Here is a 13,060-nt window from a genome sequence, read left to right as displayed (position 1 = left end):
ATTTTTATGTTTTGGGAGAGGACGGTTTGGGTTATGGCTGCCTGCATGCATGCCTAAACGTGGAATAGCCCATTGATTTGCTCTATCACGTCTCTGTAATCTGCCTCGGTAATCTCTTGAAAAGTTGCAGCCAGAGCGTGGGCAATGTGCTTTCGCAAGTTTATAGGGAGAGCCACCGTGGTCCTTGTCCCGGTCAGGCTAACTCGTCCGATCCATTGTGCAGCGAGGGGTGGGGGTACCATGGCTGCACACAGGCAAGCTGCATAGGGGCCAGGGCGGAATCCACATTGCTGTAGAACACCCTCCCTCTCTTCCCAGGTAACACGCAGCAGTGATATATCTGGCAGTAGGAAACCCTGTTGAGAATTTAGGGATACTTGAGTGCAGGGCACCAGGTTTGCGGTCGTCCCCCCCCCAGCCCCGCGGTGCGCTCCGGTCTCTCCCCCTCCCCCCTCACCAGCAGGCAGCCAGCCCCGCGGTGCGCTCCGGTCTCCCCCCCGCCCCTCACCAGCAGGCAGCCAGCCCCGCGGTGCGCTCCAGTCTCCCCTCCCCCCCACCAGCAGGCAGCCAGCCCCGCGGTGCGTTCTCCCCCCCCCTCACCAGCAGGCCAGCAGTTTCGCGGACCACCCCCCCACCCCCCCGCCAGCAGCTCGCCAGCTTCATGTTCCCTACTGTCCCCTGTGCAGGCCACTAGCTACCTCCTATACCCAGTGCAGATAAACCCCAGTGAGCCATCAGTCAGTTCCCCCTCCCAGGTGAAGTCGGGGCAGAAACACTCACCCCATTGCTCGCCATGCCTTCGCTTCCCTGGCCTCTCTGTGTTATGTTAGGTATATGGGAATGATGCAACAAAAAGTCTACAAACTCCTTCACTGTGTGATAATAAACAATGTAGTCTCTGTGTATTACATGTTTCTATCTGTTTTTTTTTTAGTGACTTTGACTAATGCAGCCGGATCACCGGCCTCACGTCGCTGGCAGAACTTGAGAAAAAATCCACGAAAATCGAAAGAGGAGTTGATCAAAGCAGTTATGAATCACTACAACAGAGAAAGTAGGAAGGCACAGGAATGGAGAGAGAAAATGTATGAGTGGAGGCAAACACAAAGCAGGAGAAAGAAATTGGCTACCAAAAAAATCTCAAAGCACATAAGCCTCCTGGCTCGCCAAACTGACTCTTTCGAGTCTCTCGTAGCCATGCAGGCAGATCTGTACTGTGGTAACCCACACCGCTCCCAAAGCTCTCTTTCTTGTTCCCCAGTATTTGCACAAAACACCTTTCTCCAGCAGCCAGTTTCTTATTACCCCCAGCTGCCCCCAACACCTGTACGATCACCTACCAGCCCTGATAACTACAATTCTTACCCTGTGCACTCCACCCCCATTACTCTGCAGCATAGTAATCCTGAAGTGCAGCAGACATTGAACAGCAATCCAAACAGGACATATTCAAACCTCTGAATGTTCAGTCCACCACCCTAACCCCCCTGGCCTTTTATGTACTGTACTTTGAATAAAGGATTTTATGGCTTTTACAATACTTTTGATTATTGCAGGAAGTGGTAAATACTGTACCCCAAGGTAGAAAGGAGCACAGCAAAGGCACCAAACATTACTGTTGGCTCTCAGCATCAAATTGCTCCCTTAAGGCATCCCTAATCCTTGAAGCCCTTTCCTGGGCCTCTCTAGTAGCCCTGCTCTCTGGCTGTGCAAATTCAGCCTCTAGGCGTCGAACCTCGGAGGTCCATTCCTCACTGAATCTTTCACCCTTCCCTTCACAAATATTATGGAGGGTACAGCACGCGGATATAACGGCGGAGATGCTGCTTTCCCCCAAATCTAGCTTCCTATAAAGACACCTCCAGCGGGCTTTCAAACGGCCAAAAGCACACTCCACAGTCATTCTGCACCGGTTCAGCCTGTAGTTGAACCGTTCCTTGCTCCTGTCAAGCTTCCCTGTATATGGTTTCATGAGCCAAGGCATTAAGGGGTAAGCGGGGTCTCCAAGGATCACAGTGGGCATTTCGACGTCCCCTACTGTGATCTTGCAGTCTGGAAGATAAGTCCCAGCCCTCAGCTTCCTGAACAGGGCACTGTTCCGAAAGATGCGTGCATCATGCACCTTTCCAGGCCATCCTGAGTAAATGTCAGTGAAACGCCCACGGTGATCCACAAGCGCTTGCAGAACGACGGAGAAATACCCCTTGCGATTAACGTACTCTGATGCCAGGTGGGGTGGTGACAGAATAGGAATATGCGTCCCATCTATTGCCCCTCCACAGTTAGGGAAACCCATTTGTGCAAAGCCATCCACAATGTCCTGCATGTTCCCCAGAGTCACAGTTCTTCTTAGCAGGGCGCGATTAATGGCTGTGCAAACTTGCATCAGCACCATTCCAATGGTGGACTTTCCCACTCCAAACTGGTTTGCCACCGATTGGTAGCTGTCTGGAGTTGCCAGCTTCCAGATTGCAATAGCCACCCGCTTCTCCACTGGCAGGGCAGCTCTCAATCTCGTGTCCCTGCGCTGCAGGGTAGGGGTAAGCTCAGCACACAGTCCCGTGAAAGTGGCTTCTCATCAGAAAGTTCTGCAGCCACTGCTCATCATCCCAGGCTTGCAGGACGATGTGATCCCACCACTCAGTGCTGGTTTCCCGAGCCCAAAGGCGCTGTTCCACGGTGCTGAGCACGTGTGTTACTGCCACAAGCAATTGAGTGTCTTGAGTATCAGGCATTTCAATATAATCGTCTGACTCCTCACTGTCACTTTGCAGCTGAAGGAATAGCTCCACTGCCATGCGTGATGTGCTGGCAACATTCATCAGCAAGGTCCTCAGCAGCTCAGGCTCCATTTGTAACAGAAATCTCAGAAATTGCGCTGCAGACTCACAATGCCGCCAAACTGCTCGGAATATGTAGCAAAGCACCACGGGGCATTGGAACAGGAAGCGGAAAGACCTGCACACTTCCTTCCCCTTCCCACAAGCCACAGCGCCAAAATGGGACGAGGTGCTCTGTGGGATAGCTGCCCACAATGCACCACTCTCAACAGTGCTGCAAGTGCTGCAAATGTGGCCACACTGCAGCGCTGGCCCTACACAGCTGTACGAACACAGCTGTAACTATCAGCGCTGCAAAACTGTAAGTGTAGCCATGGCCTTAGTCTATATCAGCAAAAAGAACGAGGAATACACATACTAAAACTATTTCCCCATGCTAATTTCCCCCCCCCCCCCCCACTGTTACTTACACCTTCTTGTCAACTGTTTGAAATGGGCCATCCTTTTTATCACTTCAAAAGTTTTTTTTCTCCTGCTGATAATAGCTCACCTTAATTGATTAGTCTTGTTAGAGTTGGTATAGCAACCCCCATCTTTTCATGTTCTCTGTGAGTGAATGTGTGTGTGTGTGTGTGTGTATGTATATAATCTTCCTACTGTATTTTCCACTCCATGCATCCATGAAGTGAGTTTTAGCCCACGAAAGCTTATGCCCAAATAAATTTATTAGTCTCTAAGGTGCCCCAAGTACTCCTGTTCTTTTTACTAGAGACTTTGTAGTTACTATTGATTTTTATATGGAAGGCACTCAGATGCTATGATGATGAGCAGCAGTATAAAACACTAAGACAGCCTTCCTGGGAGGAATGCAGATGAGTTTGATAAACAAAACATCACAAAGCAACAATCTGAAAACATAGTTTTAGAATAATTCTGGTCACAGATGCCAATACCCAAGAATTTTTTTCCTTTGAAAGAAGAACTTGTAACTTCCATGATTCTGAACTATAATTTTAAAGATTAACCCAACAGAAATAACATAATTTTTTAAAGGAGAGGAAAGAGTATAAGGAGGCAAATAATCTTAGTTAGATATCATTGTGATCTGACAATGTGTTATGGTATGTAAACTGTGATGCTGACAGACCAGGTGCTAGCTCACGTCCAGGCCCATAGGCCTCACTGAACACTGACAAATGAGTTCAGCTGGAAACCAGACTGGGTCACCTGTGTGTTTAGTATTAGATTTATAAAAATGTGTTTTAGTTTAGATGTCATGAGATGCTTGTGAATTGCTGCATGCATTAATCTCACTTATGATATGTTTCCTATGTTTTAAAGTAATATTGAAGTGTTTGCTCTAAAACTATAAACCCACACAGTCATCTGAGAAGCATTACCGAATGTGAAATACTTACTTATGACAAGTCATCTCCTCTCCAACAAAAGAAGGCCTGTAAACCCCAGACAAGCCATTATGGAACATCAATGGACAAAATACTTTGTTGATTACTGCTCCCACACCCATGAAGAAGACACAAGCACTTGTCCCCTCAGCTTGAACTCTGGGAGGAAGAGACTAAAAATCCTTGTCAAGAAGAAATTGTTATCTCTATGCTGCTTGGACTCTGAGGGGCCAAGATGTCTAAGCAAGAGTTTTTTAGTTCCTTGCATATTACAACAACCACTTATTACCTTTTGGAACCTAAAACTGTAGCTCGTTTGTGTGTGTATATTTACCTGTTTTAACTTTTGTAAATCACTCTAATTTCTTTTTCCTAGTTAATAAATCTTTAGTTAGTTGTTATAGGATTGGCTATAAGTGTTGTTGACTCTGGTGAGAGATCTAGTGCGCAATTGACCTGGTTAAGTGACTTGTCCTTTGTGTCGGGGGGCAACCTGAATATTGTTGTGATTTTTGGTATAAGGGACCATCTATCACAAAGGGAAGCTTGCCTTGGTGGCAGGATAGATCAGAGTACCCAAGAGGACTGTCTGTGACTCCATATTAAGGCTGTTACAGGGCTTGAGGAGTTCACACTTGATACTGAGTTGGTGAAATCTAAGTATAGAACACACAACCAATTTGAGGTTTGTGCCCTGGTTTGTAACAGCCTGCCCTGAGGTTGGTATTCATGTTCATGAGCCACTCCAGACAACTTGACATAAACATTTATTTCTAGTATCAGGAGGTAGCCGTGTTAGTTTGTATCCACAAAAACAACAAGGAGTCAGTGCCGCCTTAAAGACCAACAGATTTATTTGGGCATAAGCTTTTGTGGGTAAAAAACCTCGCTTCTTCCAATGCAAGGAGTGAAAATTACAAATGCAGGCATTACGTAATGACACATGAAGACAAGGGAGTTACCTCACAAGTGGAGAACCGGTGTTATTTATTATTTATTTGGTTAGTTGACAGTGTTATTTATTTCCAGTGTTATATCAGGAGAGGGAGCATGTGGTTAAAGAGGTTTTAACCATCGTACTGGGAGTTGGGAAGTCCAGAGTATTTATTCTGACCGGGTTTCCTTTGTGTCCTTGAACAACCCACTTGTTTTCTTCACTTTCCCTTCTGCAGAATAGCAGTAATACCTACTGCACTCATAGTGCTGTTGTAGATACTGTTTGTAACCTACTTTGAAAATGAAAAATGCTACAGAAGTTTTAAATATTACTGATCATTAAGTACTTGGAGACAAACTTTCCTTGTTCTGTAGGAGCCAGAGGAATTTGTGTGTGTTCATAATGTTGCTTGGTGGAGTATAAGGTTTACCGTAACAATATGTGGTAGATCCGCAAGTACATATAAATCAACAAATTGAAAATACAGCTATTCAGCATCCAGACCAGGATGGGACCAGGGATTCTGTATTGCTGTTTGATCCTGAGTCACTTAGCTCAGTGTGTGTGGAAGCTTTGGAACTAGCTACACTTTAGGACACATACTATTGTTGATATAAAAATATAAATAAATAAAGGAGAATATGCACAGTGTGTAACTTAATTTGTGTGTGTCTTTTTGTATGTGACAGAATCTTTGTGTCATGGTGTCACAGCTGTGAGTGTCAATCTCAGGTCAGACTATTAGAAAACAGGGCAGACACCCCAAACTGGTAGCATATTCTATTGTTAGATTTCACCAAACCAATAACAAGTATGCACTCCTGGATCACTATATTAGTCTTACCATGGAGTCACAGACAGTGCCCCTTGGAGTCTCCAGCCCCTACTTTACCACCCAGACAGATTGACCTTTATGATGAACTTTGTTTTTAAAAACAAAGTTCACCACACATTAGGTTACTCCCAACCTCTAGGGGCCAGTCACTTACCCTAGGTCAGTGGATATTCTTGATCACCTAAAATAACACTGTAGCCAGTTTTCTCTAGTAAACTAACTACAGATTTATTAGCTAAGAAAAAGAGTGTTATGGAGAAGTTAAAGCAGGTAAAATACATTCTAGATGAATCTTAAGTTTGTAGTCCAAACGATGTCAGAGATGTAGTGTCTGCTGGTTCTCCAGAAGTGTCTCAGTTACCCAGAATGGCTTTGGGAACCTCTGTCCACTTGCTCAGAATTCCACCCTGTCAGAATTCATCAGTCCAGAGATGCAGAGTCACTCCCAGGGTTCCATATTATATTTGAAAACAGTCTGGCAAGTGTTCTCAGCACAGCATGGGCTCTTGCTTTGTTGACTATCTGCAGACAAAGTTTGTGGATTTCCTATTGTTGCATGCAAAGACCCATGCTTTGAGGTTAATGTTTGATCATTTACAGTTCTGAGGCTCCAATCCTGTTTAATGGGCAATTTAGAGATAATGCATTTAGATACAGCCATTCAGACAATCTTTCATTAAGTATCGGGGAGTTTTACATATCAAGTGAACTCACATCTAAACGCTAATTCATTCGTTTGATTTTAGTGTTAACTAAGTACAAGGAAATACATAATGTAATGGGGTAGCAATCAACAGGTTTATAGGTAAGTGAAGACAAAATGTCATTCATGAAAATTAATTAAATGTTAATTTAGAGCAAATGTAATTACCAGGGCATATGCCTTGTAAATGTAATGTGAGAACATCCCCTTTTGTTCTATCAACAAGTGAATTGACTTGAACACTTATGACCTTTTAGCATTTCTTTAATATACACACATCAGTGAATTGCCCTATGGTCTAGCCTGAGCTGGCAATCTGTTACAGCATCACACCTTTGATTTTAATTTATAGAGAGAATTGTAATTTGATGGGAAAGAAAGGGATTGATTGTGCTTGGTTTGTGCTGCTTAATTCTGTGTCTGTTAAGGACAGAAACCTGAAGAAGTAGGTCTTTTTATGTTTGACTGTATGAATATGGGGTTTTTGTTTCAACGTGTTTTAAAATATATTTGAAAAAACTGAAAATTCATATTAAATACAAGAAAACATCTAATTTTCTAGAGAAAAATTCAAAATTTGAAAATATTTTGCATTCTTTTCTTGCAATATCATATTGTGTTCACTTTCATGTTATCAATTTGCATTTTAGTGGGTGGAAAATACTGATCAACCTTACTATATTTTTTTCCAAATGTTTTCTTAAACCAGGATGGCCAGTGTCTGACCTGATGGAAATGTGCAGCCATGGCTGGCTTCTGTTGCTACCCAGCCAAGGTATTCAACATTCAGTGATGAGTGACCATGAAGAGGTTTGGTCTGGATAATTATCCAGAAATTCAAAGCTGATTTAAATCTTCTTTTTTTTGTCTAGAAATACATCTGGATGTATTACTGCGGGGATGGAGGGGAAAACAGCTCTTTTCATATAACTTTAAGTACATTTTAGTCAAAAATACTCCATGAACAACCTTTTTCAAGGTACTTCACCATTTTCCACTGCAAGTGATGACCCAGCATAGGAAGTGCAGAGCATTGGGAAAATTAAATAAATAAAGTTAACCTGTTTCAAATGGCAAGAAATGTTCAGGGTTGGTTCAGCTTTGGTTCCGTTCAAATGAGTTCACCCAGCCCTAGTTAATACGGCAATGGAAATATTCTTATATGACCCTTGGCACATCTACTACTGTAGTCGGCAAGTGTGCAATGTTTGATTCCAATTTACTTCTGTTGTGCCCATGAGCTAATCCCGCTAAAGACAGGAGACAGATTCAGCAGAATTAATAGGTTCTTACTGCAAAAAGAATTTAGGAAATAAGGTTATATATATTCAAAGGACAGGAAAAGCAAAACATCAACAGTTGTGGTCTAGGCATCCATTTGTAATGCAATGCAATGCCATGTCCGTATGCCAAAAATTTATAGTTGTGTAGTACAGGCAGTACGTCAGTAGGAGGCAAGTTATCTATCAAATGTAGTTATTTGTTCATGAATCGTTTAAGAGTTCCTGGCTTCTGACTATACATTTATTGTTGCTAAGTATTTGTTTGATAGTTTGGATGAATACCTTTTGAACCTATAGATCGCGTGTTGGCTATTCAGTTCAACTATTTGCTGTTCATTAACTTCAGTGTGTAATTAGCCAGCTAACCCATATGCTGCCTGTACTCCCTGTTGGATGACTGAAATGTCCTCAACCAAAGAATAACAGATGATAAAAAGTGAATGACTCTTCCTGTTTGCCTGCATCAGAGAACAGCTACTCTCCTAATGCTCGTTTGCGCATATGTTCGTCAATAACAAAAATGGTCACAAATGTGGTTGAATCAAATATCTATTAGAATTTGTGGATGCTACTTTTGAAGTATTCAGGCAGCTCTAGGCAAGCATTGAACAGACATGGAGTCTGGATTACTTTTGGTCTTTTTAAAAATGGGATTCTGGTGTGTTGGTTATGTGCATGATGGGGAAGCCTATTGCCAGTGATGTAACCTGTTCTGTAGATGGAGGACTACAGTTGCTAAGTCTGTGACCTTTCATGAATTCTAAACCAGGCATAATCATGATGGAAGGTAGGAAGGAATGGTTTAGGCAGGATATTAGGAAGAGCTTTTTTCTTTCAGCACTTTCTTGGATTTGTCCCAAATCACCTTGAAAATAAGGGGCCCTAATTTTCAAGATGCTAAGGACCCTTGATTCCCTTTTACTTTCAGCACTTCTGAAAATAGGTCCTAAAGACCTGAAAAACTATTACTATATTCCTTTTTTTAATAGCTGATAAGCTCAAGAGGTGATATCCTAGCTCTGATGAAGCCAAGGGCAAAACTCCTGTTAGTTTAAATGGATTCAGGATTTCACCAAAGACATTTTCAAGATAATGAAGTAGGCATAGCCATTGGATACTAGATCCAGAATAATTTATCAGTAGCTGGCAGGATGAATAAAAATAAATAATTTTAAAAAAATAACTAAAAAAAATGGATTTTTTAATTTAAATTGGATTTTTTTTGATAGATTATATCATCAATAAGCATTTTATCTAAAGATAGTTTTAATTAAGATACATTATAGCTCAATGATATCTCATAATGGAATAGGGATTATAAATTCTAATTCTATAGTATGAGACAATGTGTTCATTTAATGTTTAAGAAAAGTTTTGTAAATGATTTCCAATAGTTCTTAGATTAGGGACCCAATCTTATGTGGTTCCAGGGGCTTCTCTATAGATTAATATTAATCTTTCTATCTACCCAATGGGAATCAGTGCTTAGTTTAGAAAATAGCATCAGAGATGCTTAGTTTTGCAGTTTTCAAACTGGATTTATGTCTCCAAAGATAACATGCTTGTTAACAGCAAAAATATTTTAAAATAAATAAATGATATATAGAGGTGAGAAATAACAGACCTCAACTCTATTGTCCGTCTGCAAATTTGTGTTCACAGAGTCAATTCCTTCTCTCTAAAAGTGCAAAGTTTCAAAAAGTTCAATGAATAGAAAAGATTGTTGGGAGTGGAATAGATCTGGACAAGGAGAAGAAGTCTGGAGATAAATGTGAGACGGGAGGGACAGGCAGTAGAAACAAAAGTGAAACTGTTTGAGCAGCATATTTCAGAAGTTTTGAAGTCTTTCTGAGCATAGCCTTCATTGATTTGAGATCTACCATACCATTCTCTCACTAGAAGGGAAAACATAATGGCAACAGTCTGTAAAAGAGACCCAGTTTGGTAATATTTTAATGAAATTCCTCCACCTGTGGGTAAGCCAGGCATGTGTGCAAAATGCAAACAGTGCAACAAAAAATGCAAGGCTTGGTTGCCCGAATGAAACAACATCATGAGAAGTATTCCTTCTCAGGAGGAAGCTGCACTGCAGATGATGAAAGGAACATGTCTGAACATGCAGGATCTTCAGGTTGATAAACGTTTTTTATTTCAAACTTAAGGACTGCCTGTCTTCTTTCCGGACTATTCTTGAATTCTCATGTTTGAGCAAAAAATATAGTTGTTACTCTATGGTACTATTGTGACAGGTTTGATCACAGAAACCCCCTTGGGACTGTCACTTGAAGTGCTGAGACTACCTCTGAGCCCATTTTCTCTGCCAGTTTGAGCCTCTAGAACCCTGCTTTGTTGAGTCAGACAGGCCAGTCTGCTCCAGCACAGACCCAGGGTCTGAACCATGTGCCCCAAAGCTGCAGACTTAGCTGAAAACAGCTTAAGAAGTTCTCCCAGACATCCAGCTTCCAGTGGGAACCAAACCCCAAATGAATCCATTTTACTCTGTATAAAGCTTATACAGGGTAAACTCATACTTTGTCCATCCTCTAACACTGATAGAGATGCACAGCTGTTTGCTCCCCCGGGTATTAATTACTTACGCTGGGTTAATTAGTAAGCAAAAGTATAAGTGTAAAAAGTAGGATTCAAGTGGTTCCAAGTAATAACAGACAGAACAAAGTAAGTTACCAAGCAAAATAAAACAAAATGCGCAAGTCTTAGCCTAATACATTAAGAAGCTGACTACATATAAAATCTCACCCTCAGAGATGTTCCAATAAACTTCTTTCATAGACTGGACTCCTTCCTAGTCTGGGCCCAATCCTTTCCCCCCCGTACAGTTCTTGTTAGCTCCAGCTCAGGTGGTAACTAGGGGATTTCTCATGACTGGAACCTCCTTTGTTCTGTTCCACCCCCTTATATAGCTTTGGCACAAGGCAGGAATCACTTGTCTCTCTGGGTCCCTATCCCTCCTTCTAAATGGAAAAGCATCAGGTTTAAGATGGATTCCAGTACCAGGTGACATGGTCACATGTCCTGTGAGACCCTAAGCCTTCATTCTTCCTGGCCTGCCTCCTACAAAGACTTGCAAGTAAACAGAACCATTTACAACCAATTGTCCTAGTTGATGGGAGCCATCAAGTTCCAAACCACCATTAATGGCCCATACTTTGCATAATTACAATAGGACCTCAGAGTTATATTTCATATTTCTAGTTTGATACAATGATACATTTATACAAATAGGATGACCACACTCAGATTATAAGCTTTGTAATGGTACCATACAAAAGACCTTTTGCATGTAGCGTATTCCAGTTACATTATAGTCATACGCATTAGCATATTTTCATAAAATCATATGGAGTGCAATGTCACAACTGTCGTTTTAGATGCAGTTGTGATTAAAAAAAATAAATAGCTGAAATAGGCAGATCTTCCTTTTACAATTTCACCTTTAAAGTCATTCTGAGTGTCAGTGAATGCAATGAGTAATACTAAATGAGCCATATGGGAATAATAATTAAATAACTGCATTGACTTATTTTGTTTAAGAGAATCCATCCTCAACATACAAGATTCTGAAAACTATCCACCTTCAAGCTCACCGTCATTTTCTATAGTTTCAGAGTTATCTGCCAATTAGTGTTTCAGTCACATCATGTATGCCACAGTATAGCACCTGTAACAAAAAGGTGATAGCCACAGTATATCACCTGTAACAAAAAGAAAAAAAAATCTTCATCATCCAGAAACAACCATAGATAAGTTTGTGATAAGAACAAGCAGATTACAAAAATAGGTAATTGATGAAAAAAATTGCCCGGTTTGTTTATGCATCAAACTCTTCTTTCCGTATGATTGAGAACTCACACTTCATTAACGTGGTTCAGTCATTAAGACCAGGATACAGTCCACCCAACAGAGCAGATGTCGCAGGCAAATTACTGGATAAAGTATATGAAAGAGAAATTGAGCAGTGTGCAATTGTTAGGTAAAATTGTTAACCTGAGTCTTGATGGGTGGAGTAATGTCCACAATGATCCTCTTGAATGTGCTTGTGTGACAACAGAAGAAGGGAATGTCTTCCTTACAGAAACAATTGATACATCAGGAAATGCACACACAGTGGAATACTTACAAGAAGTAGCAGTAAAAGCGATAACAAACTGAATTTTTTTTTCAAATGTCTAGTATGCAGCTTGGTCACAGACGATGCTGCAAATGTATCCAAGATGAGAAGAAATTATTGAGAAAAGAGTGGAAAGAGTCCCAAGTTAATAACATATGGTTGCAGTGCTCATTTGATGCACCTCTTAACCAAAAACTTCAGTGTTCCAGAAATAAAGGCTAATGTTATTGAAATTGCAAAATACTTCCATTAACAACCACTTTGCAGCAGCTGCTCTGAAAAAAGTGGGAGGAACCAAACTAACTCTCCTACAAGGTGTGCGATGGAACTCAGTCGTGGACTATTTTGAGCACTATATCAAGAACTGGCCTAATCTGATGACAGTTTATGAACAAAATTGTGAAACAGTAGATGGCACTATCACACCCAAAGTTCTCAACATCGGGTTTAAGAGAAATATTGAACATCTGCTGAGTAACCTGAAGCCTATTTCTGTAGCCTTGAACAAAATGCAGGGAAATAGCTGTTTTATTGCTGACGCAGTTGAAATTTGGAAGGAACTGAGTGAGATCTTAAAAAGAGAAATATGCAATGACAGAGTTAAATTACAAGCATTAAAAATGGGACAAGCTCTATCTCCAGCTCATTTTCTTGCAGATATTCTCAATACTCGGTACCAGGGTCAAAACTGAAGAAGCTGAAGCTGAGGAGTTGGCTATGACATGGATATCCAGCAATCATCCCTCCATAATTCCAACTATAATAGATTTCAGAGCTAAGGGTGAACCATTCAAGAAATAAATGTTTGCTGATGATGCTTTAAAGAAAGTCACACAAGTGAACTGGTGGAAGTCACTTAAGCAATTGGATTCAGAGACTGTTGAAGTGATAATCTCACTCTTAAAAGCAGTAGCTTCTTCTGCCAGTGTAGAAAGAGTATTTCCTTCCTTTGGACTAATTCATTCCAAACTGAGAAATCATTTGGGA

At 41.2% G+C, this 13,060-nt stretch overlaps 1 protein-coding gene across 4 annotated transcripts in view; it reads left to right on the top strand.

Annotated features, from left to right (window-relative positions):
- The window catches only part of MAP3K15 (mitogen-activated protein kinase kinase kinase 15), a 177,432-nt gene that overhangs the window by 22,325 nt on the left and 142,047 nt on the right, over nucleotides 1–13,060 (top strand). Inside the window, exon 2 of one of the 4 annotated variants that reach the window (XM_030574378.1) lies at nucleotides 7,371–7,436. The exons of the other annotated variants lie outside the window; for them this stretch is intronic. Within the exon in view, the coding sequence (XP_030430238.1) occupies nucleotides 7,391–7,436 (46 nt within the window). The 5' untranslated portion in view covers nucleotides 7,371–7,390. The remainder of the gene's footprint in view (nucleotides 1–7,370; nucleotides 7,437–13,060) is intronic. 4 annotated transcript variants of the gene reach the window in all.

This window comes from Gopherus evgoodei, chromosome 1 (genome assembly GCF_007399415.2).
Source record: "Gopherus evgoodei ecotype Sinaloan lineage chromosome 1, rGopEvg1_v1.p, whole genome shotgun sequence".
Lineage (NCBI taxonomy): Eukaryota > Metazoa > Chordata > Testudines > Testudinidae > Gopherus > Gopherus evgoodei.
This window is presented reverse-complemented; position numbering and strand designations above follow the sequence as displayed.